This window comes from Amphiprion ocellaris, chromosome 15, assembly GCF_022539595.1.
Source record: "Amphiprion ocellaris isolate individual 3 ecotype Okinawa chromosome 15, ASM2253959v1, whole genome shotgun sequence".
NCBI classification, from domain to species: domain Eukaryota; kingdom Metazoa; phylum Chordata; class Actinopteri; family Pomacentridae; genus Amphiprion; species Amphiprion ocellaris.
In genome coordinates, this window is record NC_072780.1 from 1,608,074 (window position 1) to 1,625,862 (window position 17,789).

The following is a 17,789-nucleotide window of genomic DNA, read 5'->3' on the forward strand; positions in this document are numbered from 1 at the left end:
AATAGTTTGGATTGTTGTGCTGTTGTGCTTCTAAAGACATGCAGAAATGTAATGTAAAGATTAATAATCCTGGTTATCTGCTAATGGATCTACAGAACATCTGTCTCATGCTCAACACTAAGATCACTGGATATGGTTTGCTGTTTTCATGGTGATATAAATACACACATATGGCACCAATATTTAAAAATAACCCCAAGACAAAATTCCCTTCATCTTAATTTGAGTTAATTAGTTTGTGTCTTTTTTTGTCATTTTGTTTCTCGCTTTTGTCATTTTGTGTCTCATTTTTGTAATATTTTGTCCTGTTGTTGGTGGTTTTTTGTCTTTTTTTTGGCCTGATTTTTGTTGTTTGTCTCATGATTTTTGTTTTGTTTCTCGTTTTGGTCGTATTGTATTTTCTTTTTGTCTCACTTGTGTTTTTTGTCTCATTTTTGTCATTTTGTCAAGCTCCATCAGCGTTCGGTGTTCAGATCAGCCTCAGGCAACAGAACTGATCAGATTCAGGTTTATTCTCCTCAGGTGCCTCATTTGACATTTATTTAACCGTCTGTTGACACTAGTAGAGAAAGATTCGGTGTTTGTTCGTCCAAACAGCTGACTGTCATTAGAAGAGAGAGTTTGTGCAGCAGATGCTTCCACATCGCAGTTCATTGAGTTCATGCATCCTCCAGCATGCAGGAATGTGAGGCTGAACGTCTGCTTTGATTGGAGGGTTTCTGACTCGGTGAACTGACCTGGAAGTGCTGAAACTGCATGTAGAAGTGATTCATGACTATTTTCTTCAGCTAAGGAGTTTTTTTTCCCCGAGTTTTCTGAGGTTATCGCTTCTTCTCAACCGACACTGCAGGTGATTGACTCGGAGCTAAAACTGATGAAATTTCTCCTCTTTTAACTAAAATATCAACATTAATGCTTTTCACAAGTGACTGGGATCAGAAAACGTCTTCATAATTATCCAGAAAACACATTTCCAAACACTTTAACCCTCCTGCTGTCTTCAATTACGGGCACCAAAAAATATTGTTTCCTTGTCTGAAAAAAATCCAAAAAATCTGAAAAAAGATCTGAAAATTTGCAAAACCTTCAGGAAGAAAATTCCAATAATTCCTTAAAACTTTTCCTTAAAAGTTTTATTTTTTTAAAACAAATTCTCCAAATTTGGCAAGAAAATCCTTGTAAACATTTTATAAACATTTTTAACATTTCTTTTTTTCCACCAAAAAATGTTCAAAGATTTCCCAAAAATGTTGAAAATGTGGACATCAGAAGTTTCACTGTGAAAACAGATTTTTTTTCCACATTTTCAAACTTTAAAATGGGTTAATTCTGACCCGCAGGATGACACGAGGGATAAATGTAAGAAACGTGAAAATCCTGATAAATTATGGAGCTAGAACGCTGGTTTTGCTCATAGATGCAGCTGATTTTAATGTTTTTAAACAGTGAATATGTCTGATTGCTTGCTTTAAAAAGTAAAATACGACACAGAAATCTGGGTGAAACTCCAAAAATACCACACATAAAACACATAAGGGACAGGATCAAAGGCTGTTAGTCTGTGTTTTTGCAGCAGCTGAACTGTTTGCTACCAGAGGACTACGTTTGCTGCAAACTGTGATCATCGGGTTTTTCTTGCAGCAGGAAACACGAGTTTAGGACGTATTGAGCTGGTTTTATTTCCAAGGTTTGGGGGTTTGAAAGGCAGTAAAAGACATCAGAGCTCAGCCTGGTCCTGCTCCAAGGCTCAGCTGAGTCTCAGAGGACGTTTTCCAGGCGAAGATCTAGTACAAGGATGTCCATCATGAGGCCCGTGGGCCAAAAGCGGTCCTCCAGAGGGTCCTATCCGGTCCTCAAAGTGTAAAAATTCCAGAGAAGACATTAACTGCAGATTGTAAATTAGTACAACTATAAATTTAAAATCATTTCTAGACCATGACAAGTTGTTCTGATCAGAAAGTAAAATACTAGATTGTTGATTGTTCTTTTGTCGTTTTGTGTCTCATTTTTGTCATATTTTGTCTTGTTTTTGTTGTTTTTTGTCTGATTTTTGTCGTTTGTCTCATTTTTGTCCTTTTGTTCATCTTTTTTTCCTTTTGTGTTTCTTTTTTGTCTCGCTTGTGCTTTTTTGTCTTATTTTTGTCATTTTGTGTTTTGCTTTATTCATTGTTTGGTACATCTTTTGTGTCTTTTTGTGTTTTTTTGTTTCACTAGTGTTGTTTTTCTCATTTTTTTCTCGCTTTGTAACTTTTTGTCTAATTTTTTCATTTTTTGTAGTTTTGTGTCTCATTTTTGTCACATTTTGTCTTGTTTTTGTCATTTTTGTCTCATTTGTGTAATTGTTTTTGTCTCATTTGTGTCATTTGTTCATTTTTTTGTCGCTTTTTAATTTCTTCTGTTTAAATTTTTTTCTTTTTTGTCTTGTTTCGTGTCGTTTGTCTCATTTTTTGTCATTTTGTTTCTCGCTTTTGTCATTTTATGTCTCATTTTTGGAATATTTTGTCTTGTTTTTGTTATTTTGTTGTCTTGTTTTGGCCTGACTTTTCTCATTTGTCTCATGTTTTTGTTGTGTTTTTTCTTGTTTTGGTAGTATTGTGTTTTCTTTTGTCTCATTTGTGTTTTTTGTCTCATTTTTGTCATTTTGTGTTTTGCTTTATTCGTTGTTATGTGTGTCGTTTTTGTCCTTTTGTGTTTTTTTGTCTCGCTTGTGTTGTCTATTTTTTTGTTGTTTTGTTTTTGGCTTTTGTCATTTTTTGTCTCACTTTGTCTCAGTCTCTCTCTCATTTTTTTGTCGCTTTGGAACTTTTTTGTCTCTTTTGTTTCTTGCCTTTGTCGTTTTGTGTGTAATTTTTGTAATATTTTGTCTTGCTTTTGTTGTTTTTTGTCTGACTTTTGTTGTTTGTCTTGTGTTTTGTCATTTTGTGTCTTACTTTATTTGTTGTTTTGGGCACCATTTTTGTGTTGCTTGTGTTGTCTACTCGTTTGTTTTCTTGCTTTTGTCATTTTTCGTCTTGTGTCATTTGTGTAATTTGTTTGTCTTGTTTCTGTCATTTGTCCATTTTTTGTCGCTTTGTAACTTTTTTGTCTAATTTTTTGTCTCTGTTGTTTTGTTTCGTGTCGTTCGTCTCATTTTTTTCATTTTGTGCCTCATTTTTGTCATTTTGTGTCTAATTTTTGTAATACATTTTATGTAAATGATAAAATTAAGAATAATATTGCTGACATTTTTTCTTAAGAAATTTCAGGTTGTTCATGATGTTTTGTTAAAAAATAATTCCTTCAATGTGAATATTTTCAGAATGTGCTTTTTTTTTTGCACTAAAACAAAGGAAAAATGAGGAATTGTGCTTATTTATCGGTTATTATGTTATTATTTTACTGGTTCGGAACATTGAATGTGGAACCTGAACTAAGATGAGTTTGACTCCCCTGCTCTAGTAAGAAAAACTGCGGTTTTAAGGAGTATTTTGTGGAATATTTGCTACCTGACCACAGCTGTTACTACATGTGAGCACATTTTCAATCCATTCTCGCCAACTTCGACTAAGAGCTCCAGCTTCAGCCTCTCAAATATGAATATTTATGATTCAGAAGAGGGAAAAAAGCTCCTTATAAAACCTCAGCTGCATCGATATTTCTGTTTTTCCTCCCTCTGAGCCGCTCTCCGTTCTGTGCCCAGGATGAATTAAATCAAAGTAAAACATGTGCATGTGGATGAGATTATTATTTCCAGTCTATTTTCCATCTCTCTCTCTTTAGAGCAGCTCTGTAGTAACACTTGAGCTCCACGGCGACCTGAGGGATTTCTGGCTGGATGCATTGCGCTCGGCCCGGTCACGTGTTCATAATTCAGAATAAAGAGCACACAGAGAGATGAAAGCATGTTCACATTAGAGCCTACACAGTTGCATGCAAATGCCGAAACAAAGAGGACGCTCTCATATGCATGCTGGAAGTTGGGCGCGTCACAAAGCTGTGCACGTGAACACACATCACTGGAGTGTATTCATAGACGCTGCTAGAAGCACTCGGGGCAGATTTGAAGACTTGCAGCAGCGGTATTCTCTCTGTCCTGGCTGAACCTCTGCTGCTTCCTTTCATGCATCTCTCCTCCTCTCTGGCTCATACTTCAACATGTCTCCTCTATGCTGAGCTGAAACATCCCAGAATAAAAAGACAAACACAACGTCCTGGGCAGATTTTAGCACAATCTCATCCTGCTGGGCGCCTTAATCTAAGTTTTCCGACAAATTCAGAGCTTTTAATTCTGTGAAAAGCATGAAACTATCCAGTGAAGCGACCCTCGTGGCCGCCGGCGGCTCCATCCGACCTCCAAGACTCGGTTTTAGATTCTCAACGTCAGGTTGAATTTTAGTGACATGCGAACAAAGTGTTGCCAACATTCAAACAAGCCGACAGAAAATATACACGAAGCGCTGTCAGCCAGAGTGATGAGTTCTGATGTTCTGCTTCCTCTGAGGATGCTTCACCCCTTTAAATCGCTCTTCTCTAATAGCAATCAGCCACCGTTTTCACACCAGACTAGAGGGGATGAACCGGCTAGCTAGTTTGGACACCTTCAAATCTCATCTTCTATTAACCCTTTGAACCTTAGTGGGTTTTTTTGTTTGTTTGTTTTTCCTCACTGTCGGCTCATTTTTCACTGCAGTATAAAGTCCTGCACCTCTATGGAAACAAAACAACGGGGCATCACAATAAAATGAGGCATGATGTGTTAATTCCACCACAGAAGATATGTAATGTTACCTAAAATTAACAGCCCACAGATATCGGTTGATATCGGAATCAGAAATTGAGAGTTGGACAATATCGGCACATCAGTTACCGGGGGGAAAAGCCACCCTCTTCTCTCATGCACTGTACCTCAAACCAGCGGGTGGATCTGAAATGCATGTTGTCTTTACAAAAAGATCATAATTATAACATTTATCAGTCACAAAAACAGAAACAATTGCGTGATTTTCAACTTTTCAATAATCCCTGAAGTACTCATTTGGGATGTGCAATTCTGACAGTCATGACGTTACAACAAACTCACTTTATCCAATAAATACCGTTTAAAAACCTACAAAAAATAAAGCGTTTGCACTGATCACGTTCTGTAAAAAACAAAAAATTCTACATTCCTTGATGCAACCATGAAGCTGTTCATGACTCAACTGTGACCAACAGTCATGTGGCTAAAATTCCAAGACTTTTTGTTTACGTTGGAGCTACCGCTTGGCAACAGTGGGGAGGAAAACCTCCTGTTTACCAGGATGGAAAAAATATCTAAAACATCTGACAGAACCAGGCTCAGGGAGGGCAGCCGTCTGCCTCGACTGGTTGGGGTGAGGATAAATGATATATAATTAAGATTAATTTTTAGGGATGTCCGATATTGGCTTTTTTGCCAATAACCGATATGCCGATATTGTCCAACTCTCAATTTCCGATTCCGATATCAACCGATACCGATATATGTGGGCTGTTTAACTAATTGTAGGTAACATCACATATCTCCTGTGGTGGAATTAAACCATCATGCCTCATTTTATTGTGATACCCCATTGGATGCATTCTCAAATGTAAAAATTGTCTGTGCAAAATGAGAAAACTACTTCAGTTTAAGTTATGGAAAAAATGCCTTATATATGCCATATTTACTTTTTGAATTGTCTCCAATAACAATTCACACTCTCCCTCCCTCTATGAGTCGGTAAATGCCGGCAAAATCCAGGCATTATTTTATTGGTTTTCATGATAGGCAAAAAAACAAGAACAATATTGCATTTTTATGCCAATATCGGGCCGATAATATCAGATATCCCTATTAATTATGGCACTGTAACTTTATTATTCTGCACTATATACATTTTTGAGTCCTCTCTACTTCTAGTCATGGTTGTTCTGTTTCTATAGAGGTGCAGGACTTTATACTGCAGTAAAAAATGAGCCCACAGTGAGGGAAAACAAACAAAAAAACCCACTAAGGTTCAAAGGGTTAGAATCACAGCCTTTCTGTTTGTCTTTCACTCGATTGAAGTCAGTGACAGTTTGATGAGGAGATAAAACTCTGAGAAATGGATTGATGTGAAAGAAAAGGGAATAAACTGTTCAAATAATTCCAACACAAATCACACAGAAAAAGTTTCGTCTCCATCTACAATCATCCTCTACACACTCTTTGTCTCGTGCTTCCTTTAAATGTCTGTATAACTGCTGAACATTTACAAAGACATGTGGCAGTCTGTCGTCAATAAATCATCACGAAATTAGCCGCGATGATTCATTGGAAGGCTCACAAGACAGAAAATTAAAAAAAAATAAATAAAAACACACAGCCATCAGTGTTATAAAGAACGGCTTTGTGGTTTCAATTAGTTAGAAAATTGGAAGTTGTCAGATTCTCCAGAAGAGGAGGGGGGCGAAGAGAAAGAAATAAATAAATCAAAGAAAGACAGACAGAATGTCTCTTCTGATGTTCTGGCAGTTCTGGTTCGCATCAAAAGCGGCAGAGAGGAAACAATAAATTATGAATATATAGCGGATGAAAACAGGCTGTTGGAGGAGAAGTTGAGGAGAGCCGGAGAATAGAGTGTCAGCCATTCATCGATATAATTAGACAGAATCCAGCTCTGGTTATTGTCAGATGCACTGAGCTTTTGGATTGCATTAGTTAGCGTACTGCATCGCGGGTCCTTATTAGTGCTGGATCACATGGAGGCCGACTTCATGTGTGTCTGACGGTATTAGAAACGCTGCCCTCTAACACGGAGACGTCAGTTCTGATCTCACTTCTCAGGAGCTGCAGAAAGTAAAGCTCCTTCAGTCTGAACTTTTCTTCTTTGCATTTTAATCACTGCTACTATGAATTTATCAAAATGTCGATTTGAATGGTTCAAAATGGAAGCAAATCGTCCAACAGCACCACCAGCTTCGACACATATTATCATTTTTATTATCTCAATTAATCCTTTAATTATTTGACCAAAACTATGTTGAAAATGACGTTCCGAGAGCCAGACGTTACATCTTTTACAGTCCTAAACCAAGAAACAGCCTCAAAAATGGACAAAAGTGACAACAGGAGGTGCTCGACTTACATCGGAGTTCAATTCCTACATAAGTCGATTTTCGCCGTCAGTCAGAACTCCAGTGAAAATGTAAACAAAGCCGTTCCGTACATCACCATATCGATCAGTTTTTCATAAAAGTCATGAATACCAACGACTTTCATGCATGTATGAATCATTTTACTAGAAGATAACAGAATATTGTAACGGATTGATATTGTTGTTGATGTTGAGGTTTCAATGTTTATTGTTCAGTTCCAGATTTACCTGATGTCAGTGAACGTGCCATGTTTAGTTAGCTCACCTCTGATTGGCTGAGAGTCAGCAGTAGAGAGAGCTGGGAACGGTGGCTAATTCTGGAGCTAAGTTATGGGGTTTTTCTAGTTCTTCTGGCGTTGGCTACGGTCCACAGTAGCCTGTGTGAAGGTTCAATAAACCAGCAGAGAACCAGATAAAGTCTCACTCATTCATCACAGAGGGTCACTACAATATGTTGACCTGTTTTTACATCTTGACCCATGTTGGTCGGTGTTTCTTCCTGTTCCCAGCGTTTTATTCTATCTAATTTCACTTCCATGGAGACGGCTTTCCTTTTCTTCCAAGCATCAGAAGAGTCTGACTTACACTGGGAGCCATAATGAAGGACAGAAAGTTAGTGAATGTAGCACAATCCAAGGTGGTGTACAACCAGAGAATGGAAACAAAGCTGTCTGATAGCACCGTGACGACGTATTCATCCGTTCCACTCATCAACTAGTTCCACATAACCAGTTCTGACGTAACGATGACACGCCGTATGTCGAGGACGTTGTAAACCGAGGATCCCCTGTATACGCAGCATTATCAATCGATAATTTGTTAATTTCTAGTACAAACAGACTCAATCCATGCATCTAGGAGCTAAGAATGCTATTATAGTTGATTCCAGCTTGATTTCACATCTAAAAACTGTGCGGGAGTCGTTAAGCACCACAGGAGACTTTGTCATGATGCCCCTTGACTAGCTAAACCCCTACAACTAAACAAGTATTTCCACGTAACCAGTTCTGACATAAGGACAAAACGCCATCGGTCAATGATGTCATTAACCAAGGCCCCTGTCTATTTGTCTTAACTCACCATGTAGACACTCGGCTCCTCCCATCATGCTTTGTTGCTGCTGCTGAGGTGGCGGTGGTGGCGGCGGCGGTTGCGGCTGGACGGTCTCCAATCCGAGCAGTGAGGAAGAGGAGGATGAAGAGGACATGGAGGAGGAAGAGGAGGAGCAGGGTGGAGGGGAGGTGGGGGGACACTGGGAGCTCTGGTTGGGTACCGCAGACTGGGAGCTCTGGGAGGACAGAAGATCAGAAGGTTTGTGAAGAAAAATACCTCCTGACTGGTGTTGAAGTTCAACCACTCAACTGGTACTTAGACATGTTAGCTACAGCATCTTATACTGCAGCATCAAATGTTTTAATTCTATTTTTTTTAACATTTTACTGGTATTTTACAAAAAATCTCTGCTTTGTAGTAGTAAAAACATAGGAAAAAGTATTTATCTAATATATACAATAAATTGGCGAAAATTGCAAATAATGTCCACATCAAACATCTGTATCTTCACAATATGCGATCCATAAATAATAATAATAATAATGACATTATTTTACAGTTATTTGCTGTTATTTGAAAGAAGTATTATGAATATGAAGGTTTAAAAAAATGGTAGATTTTCCATGTTTTACTAAATTACAAGTAGTATCTAGAATATCTGAAAAAAAGATAAACCACAATTCAAGTTTTTTGTGTTTTTTTGTTGATAAATTTTTTTACAAAGTTTGATCACAAAATGACACTGTCAAATTTAATTTAAATTGGCTAAAAATATAATGATTAATAATTAGAATTATATCATATAATTACAATTATAATCAGCTTTAACCCAGTCAGTAGTACGTCATTGTCTTTGTTTTACTATATTGTTTTTTAATACGTCTGTAACACTGTTTCTTTTTTTCTTTTATGTGTGGGACAACGGATGGAAATTAGCCAAATAAATAAAATAAAAATAAGCTATTTCAAACAACTTTTTGGACATTTTTTCATAATTTTTTTCACAGACTTTTTTTATAGTGTACTCAGTCGGACATTTGGTTGATGCTGCGTTAACATCTGCAAAAGAAAATAAAAATATTTCAAAGGTTTTCTTGTTGGATCCAGTGTGCGTGAGAGATTTAACCAAGCCTGAATTAGCTTTTCTTTTTTTTTTTTTTTTTTTTTAGTTGTTCATTAATTATCCAAGGTGCATCCAAAGGCTCAGTGTGGGATCATTTTTTACTTTTACGTTCCCTCGTATCGGCTGCTAGTGTATCGATATTATTGCTAGTGTTGGGAAAAGCTCTCCAGATGCTACATGGAGGCGACACTTTACATGATGCATGTGTTGCTCATTCCTCCTTGGTGAAGCTAGCTGTGATGTGGTTAACGCTGGTGAAGGAAACATAGCTACACCACATGGGGTTTGAACCTGCAGCACATTAGACACCACAGATGTATTTCCAAAACAGCACAGGGGTTCAATGAGACGCTCAGCCGCTACAATAGCTGGGTTTCCATTCAAATGTGGCAGTAATTTCAAGAAAAAACAAAAAAGGAAAACATGAATTGATGCCATCCCCAACACCAAACCGCAAACAGTGAATCAGAATGCAGAAATTAAAGAGAATTTTTTTCCTTTCCGTACATATTGCAGCTGCTTTACAAAGTAAGTAATGTTGCAGGAAGTACTATACAGCTGGGAAGTACTACTTCTTTATAATATTTGGCCTTAAGGTCTGAGTGGATTCTCGGCCATCCAGGTCATGATTCTGGAGAATAAAGCGAAGACGCCTCTTGGGTGAGAGGTGAAACGTGAAAGTCTGCTTTGCTTTTTACTGAAGCTCTCAGGACTGGGCCTTAAGCTCTGACCGTCGTCTATCTGTTTCAGTCTGTGGGGTGAAATGAGCCGTCATTGGTCCAGGTTCTCTGTGACTCAGGCTTGCTTATACCGCCATGACGACCGTGACTTAGTGACGTAACCGAGCAGAGGATTACCGGTCAGAAATACTTACGACATTCAAGTACATTTTGGAGTTCGCAAGCCAACACGCTTTCCTGCCAATCCAGACCCACAATCCTCTGCAACAGAACGTACGTCATTAGTGTAAGACTTAGAAGGCAGCTTAAACCCCTGCCATGCCATGCTATACGGTCTGGTGGTATTAGGGTCCAAGCACCAAAGCTGCGAAGACACTATTGAAATCCAGCTATGAAATTTGGTACGCATATGTAACTCATCAAGGCACACAAAAAAGTCTATTACACCCATGCCCAAAACACAACAGGAAGTCGGCCATTTTTAATTATGTGTCATATTTAGGACAATTTTGAACAAATTTTTGGACATTTTCAAAAGCTATAGCCTCAAACAGGGTAACACAGACACAGCTGAAATTTGGCCAGGATGTACACCAGGTATGGGTGATCCAAAGATATCAAAATGTTCCGCAAATTCTGAGGACGTGGAAATGGTGGCCTCCAGAATTTTGACGTTTCGCCATGAAGCAGGAAGTGCTGCCTAACTGGTCTGTACACGCTTCAATCAGCCTCTAACTTTACATGTGTGATCAGGGTCCGGCCTTCATCACATCCATAGGCCAGAATACACTCTCAGTGATAGCGCCACCTGGTGGACATGCTTGCTGACCAGCAAAGATGCGAGGACCCGTTTAACACTGCTTGCAGCTTTAACTAGTATCGGAACACATCCCTGATGCTTTTGTCTTTTGCAGTTTTTCATCTCTGTAAAAGTTCAGAGGAAAAGGATCCAAATGCAGAACACAAGAGGCCGAAAACTAAATATTTTACTAAAATATTTGTCTGTATAGCCACAACTCTCCCTCCCCTCCTCTGTTATAGGGCTTGGTTGTATTGGCAAAGCTTAGCCCAGGATGCAGTGATGGTGTCCCTGCAAATAAAAAGTGTAGAGGGAATTGATTTGGTGGAACATTTACATGCGGTATGACAAAAAGGGAGAATTCACCGCAACAACAAAGCAGGTCTGTCTTAGTATGCGTTTGAAAACTTTTCATTTTCAGCATGCAGGGTTGGTACACGGAGGCTGCTTTATCCAGCAGTGAAGGGGGTTTGGAAAATGGTAACAAACGGATATCAAAATGGGAGGAGAAAGTAAAATGGCAGACATTGTAGCTCCAGTCTAGATCTGGTGAGTCAGACCAGTAAAGCAGCCATTCACAGGAGATCTGTCAGCATAGAAAACAATTCCAGCGAGGGAGGTAGAAATCCAGAAACACGAGGAAACGAACAAGCAGCTGTGAAGCGAAGACACGAAGCAACATGAACAACCTGAATGAGCAACAGCAGGGAGTATATTCATATATATTATATATATATATATATATATATATATACATATATATATATATATATATATTTTTTTTTTTTTATAAAGTTATTTTTTTGGCCTTTTATCGGCTTTATTGGATAGGTGCAGTGTGAGAGAGACAGGAAATGGGAGAAGAGTCGGGGGAAGACATGCAGCAAAGGGCCGCGAGCGGGAATTGAACCCGTGCCAGCTGCGTCGGGGACCAGCCCCTGTACATGGGTCGCCTGCTCAACGCGTTGAGCTATACGGGCGCCCCATATATATATACTTACTGGGAAGACTGAGTGGATTATAAGTGGCGGGTGGAGTACAAAAGAGGAGGGAAGATAAACAAAGGGGGGAAGTAAAACAAACTGGGGTGCATGAAACTGAGTGACATAAAAAAGCATGACAGTCTCCACATTGGCTGCTGCTACATGCTTCATTTGCATCGTTTTTTGCTCCATTTCCTCCGCACTTTGTTGCATTTTGCTGGGTCACTTCCATCGAGCACAATAACCTGTAATTATTTTTGCTATATTTCAAGAATGCTGCAAATGTTCTGGGTTTTTTATGAGGGCTTTCTGATGGACAACATGAAAATACACCACCAAGAGGCGACTCAACGTGCACAAACAACCCCTGCATGTAGCTCACGTTACGGCCATTATGAACTAATGTGGCACATTCATCATTTCTAGCGCAGGAGCTCAGTCACCTGTCTGACTGCAGCGATACAGGTTGTGGAATTTGCATGTTCTCGCTGCACCTGCGGGGGATTTTTCCTCCCACGAGAAACAGACAGAAGGTTAATTGGTGATTCTAAATGGTACGTAGGTGTGAGTGTGAAGTGCATCTATGTGTTACCTGTGTGATGAACTGGCTACCTGTCGAGGGTTTTAGCCCACTTTTAGCACAAATGACAGCTGGGAACAGCTCCAGCACTGTTATGACCATGTACAGAATAAAGCAGGGAGAGCAAATAGATGAATAGCCTCACTAGCAGGTTAGCCAACATATCAGCACCATTATTCCAAACAGTGATGTGCCTGGTTTCATCTCTGTTGAAATTTTATATCAAAATCCAGCAGATTTTGCACATTTATTGGTTTATAATTTCATTTTTGAGGTCTGCTAGAATAAACGCTTTAACCGTTTGTACCCCAAAACCCGCTGATAGGTTTGCAAGGCATGTCATCTTCAAAGAAATATTCAAAAATTTCACCAGTTATCAGCAAGAAACTGTAAAGAAGTATTTGTGATGAGCTCATCTGAATGGAAAAATAACCTAATAAAAGTTTATAATCATAGTATTTCATCATAATCATTTTAATCTGCATGTCTTGTTTAAAAAATTACCAAAAATAAATTGTTCGCTCTATAAAGATTCTGCAAAAATCTAAAAATTCTGCGCTTTTAGTCGCCACCGTGGAGAAATCAGTGACTCAGCTGTGAGCTACAGTCATGTGGGAAAAATTCCATGACTTTTTGACTGAACTGCAGGCAGTGTTTACACCGAGCAGAGAGGAGATAGTTTGTAAAATACATACAGAGGCGCATTTTTTCCAATACTGGTAACACCTTTGGGCACTTGGAAAAATGCTGGACTTGTGATTATATATATATATATATATATATATATATATATATATATATATATATATATATATATATATATATATATATATATATATATATATATAAAAATAAAAGTTGTTTTTTTTTTTTTCAATATATCATACGAAGAAATTCTGTGATTTAAGGCAGTAAAACAGCGTCATACTGCACAGAAGATACTCCTCCTTCTAGCCGTGGTTGTGCTGTTTCCATAAAGGTACAGGACTTTATGTTGTCGGGAAAAATGAGCCGACAGTGACTAAAAACTGCTGTGGGGGTTATTGTTCAAAAAACAGGCTTTCTTTGACATGAAATTTTACTGTTTACAAGCACAAAAACACTGAAGGAAATTGGAAAACCCAAAAGCCCAATCTGGTCTCTTTAACCCTCGTGTCGTCCTGCAGGTCAAATTGATCCGTTTTAAAGTTTGAAAATGTGGAAAAATATATTTTCACAGTGAAACTTCTGATGTCCACATTCTCAACATTTTTGGGAAATCTTTGAACATTTTTTGGTGGAAAAAAAAGAAATGTTAAAAATGTTTAAGAACATTCACAAAAAAATCAACCAAAATCCAGCAAATTTCGCTGGATTTTGGTTGATTTTTATGTGAATGTTCTGAAAGAAAATAGAAGTTTTACTGATATATATGGAATCACTTTAGATATTTTAGGATTTTTTGGAAGATCTTTGCTAATTTTTTTGAAAATATTTACAGGAATTTTCTTGCCAAATTTGCGGGATTTTTATTTTTTTTTTTTTAAATAAAACTTTTAAGGGAAACTTTTAAGGAATTATTGGAATTTCTTCCTGAAGGTTTTGCAAATATTCAGAAATTTGGGGAATTTTTTTGTTGATTTTTTTGGATTTTTTTCAGACAAGGAAACAATATTTTTGGTGCCCATAAATGAGGACAACAGGAGGGTTAATTCCAGGTGTGTTGATGATGTTGGAGTAAACTTGGTGAACCTGTGAGGTTTTTAATATTGGCCAGTCTTACCTGGGAGGGGATCTGGGCGCTGGCGGAGCTGGGCCCGTTGCTGTGCATCCCCATCCCGTTCTCGGTCAGGAACTCCTCCAGGTCCATGTACTGCAGCTGGAAGAGGCCTCCGTCGCACGGCAGGGTCCTCTCCCACAGCAGGGGCCCCAGGAAGGCGGACTGGGAGTTGGGTCGCAGCGTTCCGGACCCCGGGGTCCCTCCAACCCCGCCGGGCCCTCCGGCGTTGACGCCCAACGAGTCCTCATCGGAGTCCAAGGGCTTGTCTTTGTCTGGAGAGGACGGAGAAGAAGACAGTTCTTATTTGTTGTGTTACTAAGAGAGTTTGATAATGAAACTCGTTCATCCTCTCTGACAGGGTTTGTGTTGAAGGGCAAAACACAAGATAAGAGCCTAAATTTTACATCCACCCTCGCAAGGTGAGATAAGCTGAAGCTGTGCGGTTTAGAAATGTGGGAATTAGCAAGTTTTTTCACATTTATTTAACCAGGATGCACCTTAACCCTCGTGTCGTCCTGCAGGTCAAAAGTGACCCGTTTGAAAGTTTGAAAATGTGGGAAAAATATATATATATTTTCACAGTGAAACTTCTGATGTCCACATTTTCAACATTTTTGGGAAATTTTTGAACATTTTTTAGTGGAAAAAAAAGAAATGTTAAAAATATTTCTTAAGAACATTCACATAAAAATCAACCAAAATCCAGCGAATTTCGTTTAGTTCTTAAAATAAATATTAGAAGTTTTACTGATATATATGTAATCACTTTAGATATTTTTAAGATTTTTTTGGAAGATTTTTATTCATTTTTTGAAAAAATTTACAAGAATTTTCTTGCCAAATTTGGGGGCTTTCTTTAAAAAATAAAACTTTTCAGGGAAACTTTTAAGGAATTATTGGAATTTCGTCCAGGAGGTTTTGCAAATTTTCAGAAATTTGGGGAATTTTTTGCTGATTTTTTGGATTTTTTTCAGACAAGGAAACAGTATTTTTGGTGCCCATAAATGAGGAAAACAGGAGGGTTAATTTAGATTAAAATTTCCAAGACCTGGCATAGAAGGCACAGCGTTACACGTCTGGAATATTTCCTTTCAAATGCTACTCTAACTGTGCAGTAAAAGGCTGATCATCTCATCCACAGTGGCCTCATTAGTTTACAGTAATTACACTGTCCTCCAGCTAAGGTGCTAATGATTTATTGATGCTCACATTAAGCGCTACATGAAGAATTGTGGAGCTGCTGCAGACTTTTATTGCAACACACTGTGGTTCCACTTTACGGTGTCACAATGTTCCATCAACCACATGGTTAAATTCTGTCAAATTATGTCCCTAGTTATGAATAATATCAACATTTCTGTGTAGTTATGTGCACAATAAAGGTCTGCGACAGGAAAACAGAAAGCGTCTTGTAGCCAGATGGTTTGAAGCTAATTTTCTATGATGTTAAAATTTGTCACCGCTAATCGCACATTTGTAACCTTTCTTGTCAGTTTCCACACATCGATAATTTCTGAACACATTCTGTAAATCACCGTAGAGAGGAATAAAAGTGCAGATAAATGTTTGTTTTAAACCTAAAGTTGGTCAAAAGTAGCTTTTCTTTGGCGACATTATGAGCAGTTTTAAACATTTTAATCATTTCTGACTCCTCACTGTTTCGATTTGCTGTTGTCTGGTGTTGTGACGTTTTAATGTTTGTTCCAGAAATACAAACATGTAACATACACAGAACATAAATAGACAGGAATTGTTTGGATCAGGAAGGAAATCGAACATTGTATGGGATGAATGCACGTACTGTTAGGCTCCTAATTAAGATTTGACAAGTTGTTTTGATCATAAAGTAAAATACTAGATTGTTCATTATTGTTTTGTCATTTTGTGCTTCATTTTTGTAATATTTTGTCTTGTTTTTGTTGTTTTTTGTCTTTTTTGTTGTTTTTTGTCTTTTTTTGTCTGACTTTTGTTAATTAGACAAAAAAGATACAAACGACAAAAGCGAGACATGCAATGACAAAAATGAGACACAAAATTACAAAACGAGACATAAAACACAAATAAGACAAAAAACCACAAACAAGACAAAAAGTTAAAAATATTGCAGTGAAAAATGAGCCCACAGTGACTAAAAACGTGGTAGGAACCAAAAAAAACACCCACAAACTGCTCAAAATGTGACTAAATTGGGGCAAAATGTGATGAACACAGTTCTGGGATTGTTTCAGGTCTTTGTAAAAGCTCAGATTTAGCTCAAGTTGCACGAGAAGCAACACCAAACCAAGAGCTGAGGTTTGAGCCACGTGTCGGTGGTTTTGAATAAAGCACTTAGTCGGGATCATTAAAAGGCTTCCATAAATAAAGTGAAGCTGAGTGACCCTGCACTCCGACCGCACAGTCCGATGGAAACACAGACATGGACTTCAGCCATCAATAAACCATCGCCAGAAAATCAGAAAATAAAAAGGAAATCCTGCAAATTAAAAAGAAACCTAATTTAACCCTCGTGTCGTCCTGTGGGTCAAAATTGACCCGTCTGAAAGTTTGAAAATGTGGAAAAAAATATATTTTCACAGTGAAACTTCTGATGTCCACATTTTCAACATTTTTGGGAAATCTTTGAACATTTTTTGGTGGAAAAAAAGAAATGTTAAAAATGTTTCTTAAGAACATTCACATAAAAATCAACCAAAATTTGGCTGGATTTTGGTTGATTTTTATGTGAAAGTTCTTAAAGAAAACATTAGAAGTTTTACTGATATATATGGAATGACTTTAGATATTTTTAGGATTTTTTTGAAAGATTTTTAGTCATTTTTTGAAAATATTTACAACATTTTTTTGCCAAATTTGGGGGATTTTTTTAAATTTAAAACTTTTAAGGGAAGCTTTTAAGCAATTATTGGAATTTTCTTCCTGAAGGTTTTGCAAATTTTCAGAAATTTGGGGAGTTTTTTTGCCGAGTTTTTGAATTTTTTCCAGACAAGGAAACAATATTTTCTGGTGGCTGCAAATGAAAACAACAGGAGGGTTAACTGAAGCACCGGAACCAGAGTGATTGTTTTGCGCTCTGATCTTCTGGTAATATTATTCTGCAGAATTACACCACCAAAAGCACATATTGAATAAATTGCATGTTGAATAAATAAGCCTGATAAAATAGTCATAAAAGAGCATATTTCCACTGGGCTGGGAGGAGGCTGAGAGCTCTGATGAGGATGAAAACTTAGATTTAAAGGGATTAAAGATACGAAAGATTAGAGCAGGAAAGCAGCAGCAGAGGGAAAGGAAAATGGATGGATGAAGGGAGGAGAGGAGCAGATGCAATCATATTTACGCCCCTCGTAATCTCTTTGTTCTCGTCATCAGAATCATCTGCAGGATCTTTCTCTGCTGCTTCCCGGTTTTCTTTGAATTTCTGTGAATCTACGACAAAACTCGACCCTTAAACAAAGAGTCATTAACAGCATCAGGCAGAAAATGAAAGGGTTGGTTTGGATTTGTCCAATTAAAATGAGACTTGTTCATGTTTTTATGTTTTATTCCTGTTGGAGAAAAAAAATAGCCTAAAAATAGCAACAATAATGGATAAGATGCCTGTAGGACACACAAAACCTAGGGTCACATCGTTTTTCAAAGCCAGAAATGGTATTTTCAACATTCTACTGTTCATTAACCCTGGTGTCGTCCTGCAGGT

General features: G+C 37.9%; 1 protein-coding gene across 2 annotated transcripts in view; it reads right to left on the minus strand.

Moving 5' to 3' along the window:
- dbpa (D site albumin promoter binding protein a) overlaps positions 1–17,789 on the minus strand; it is a 50,995-nt gene that overhangs the window by 25,206 nt on the left and 8,000 nt on the right. For both annotated transcript variants that reach the window (XM_035945418.2, XM_023264175.3), the window contains exons 3-4: positions 14,096–14,364; positions 8,196–8,403 (exon numbers count right to left, since the gene is read on the minus strand). In XM_035945418.2, coding sequence (XP_035801311.1) covers positions 8,196–8,403; positions 14,096–14,364 — 477 coding nt within the window. The remainder of the gene's footprint in view (positions 1–8,195; positions 8,404–14,095; positions 14,365–17,789) is intronic.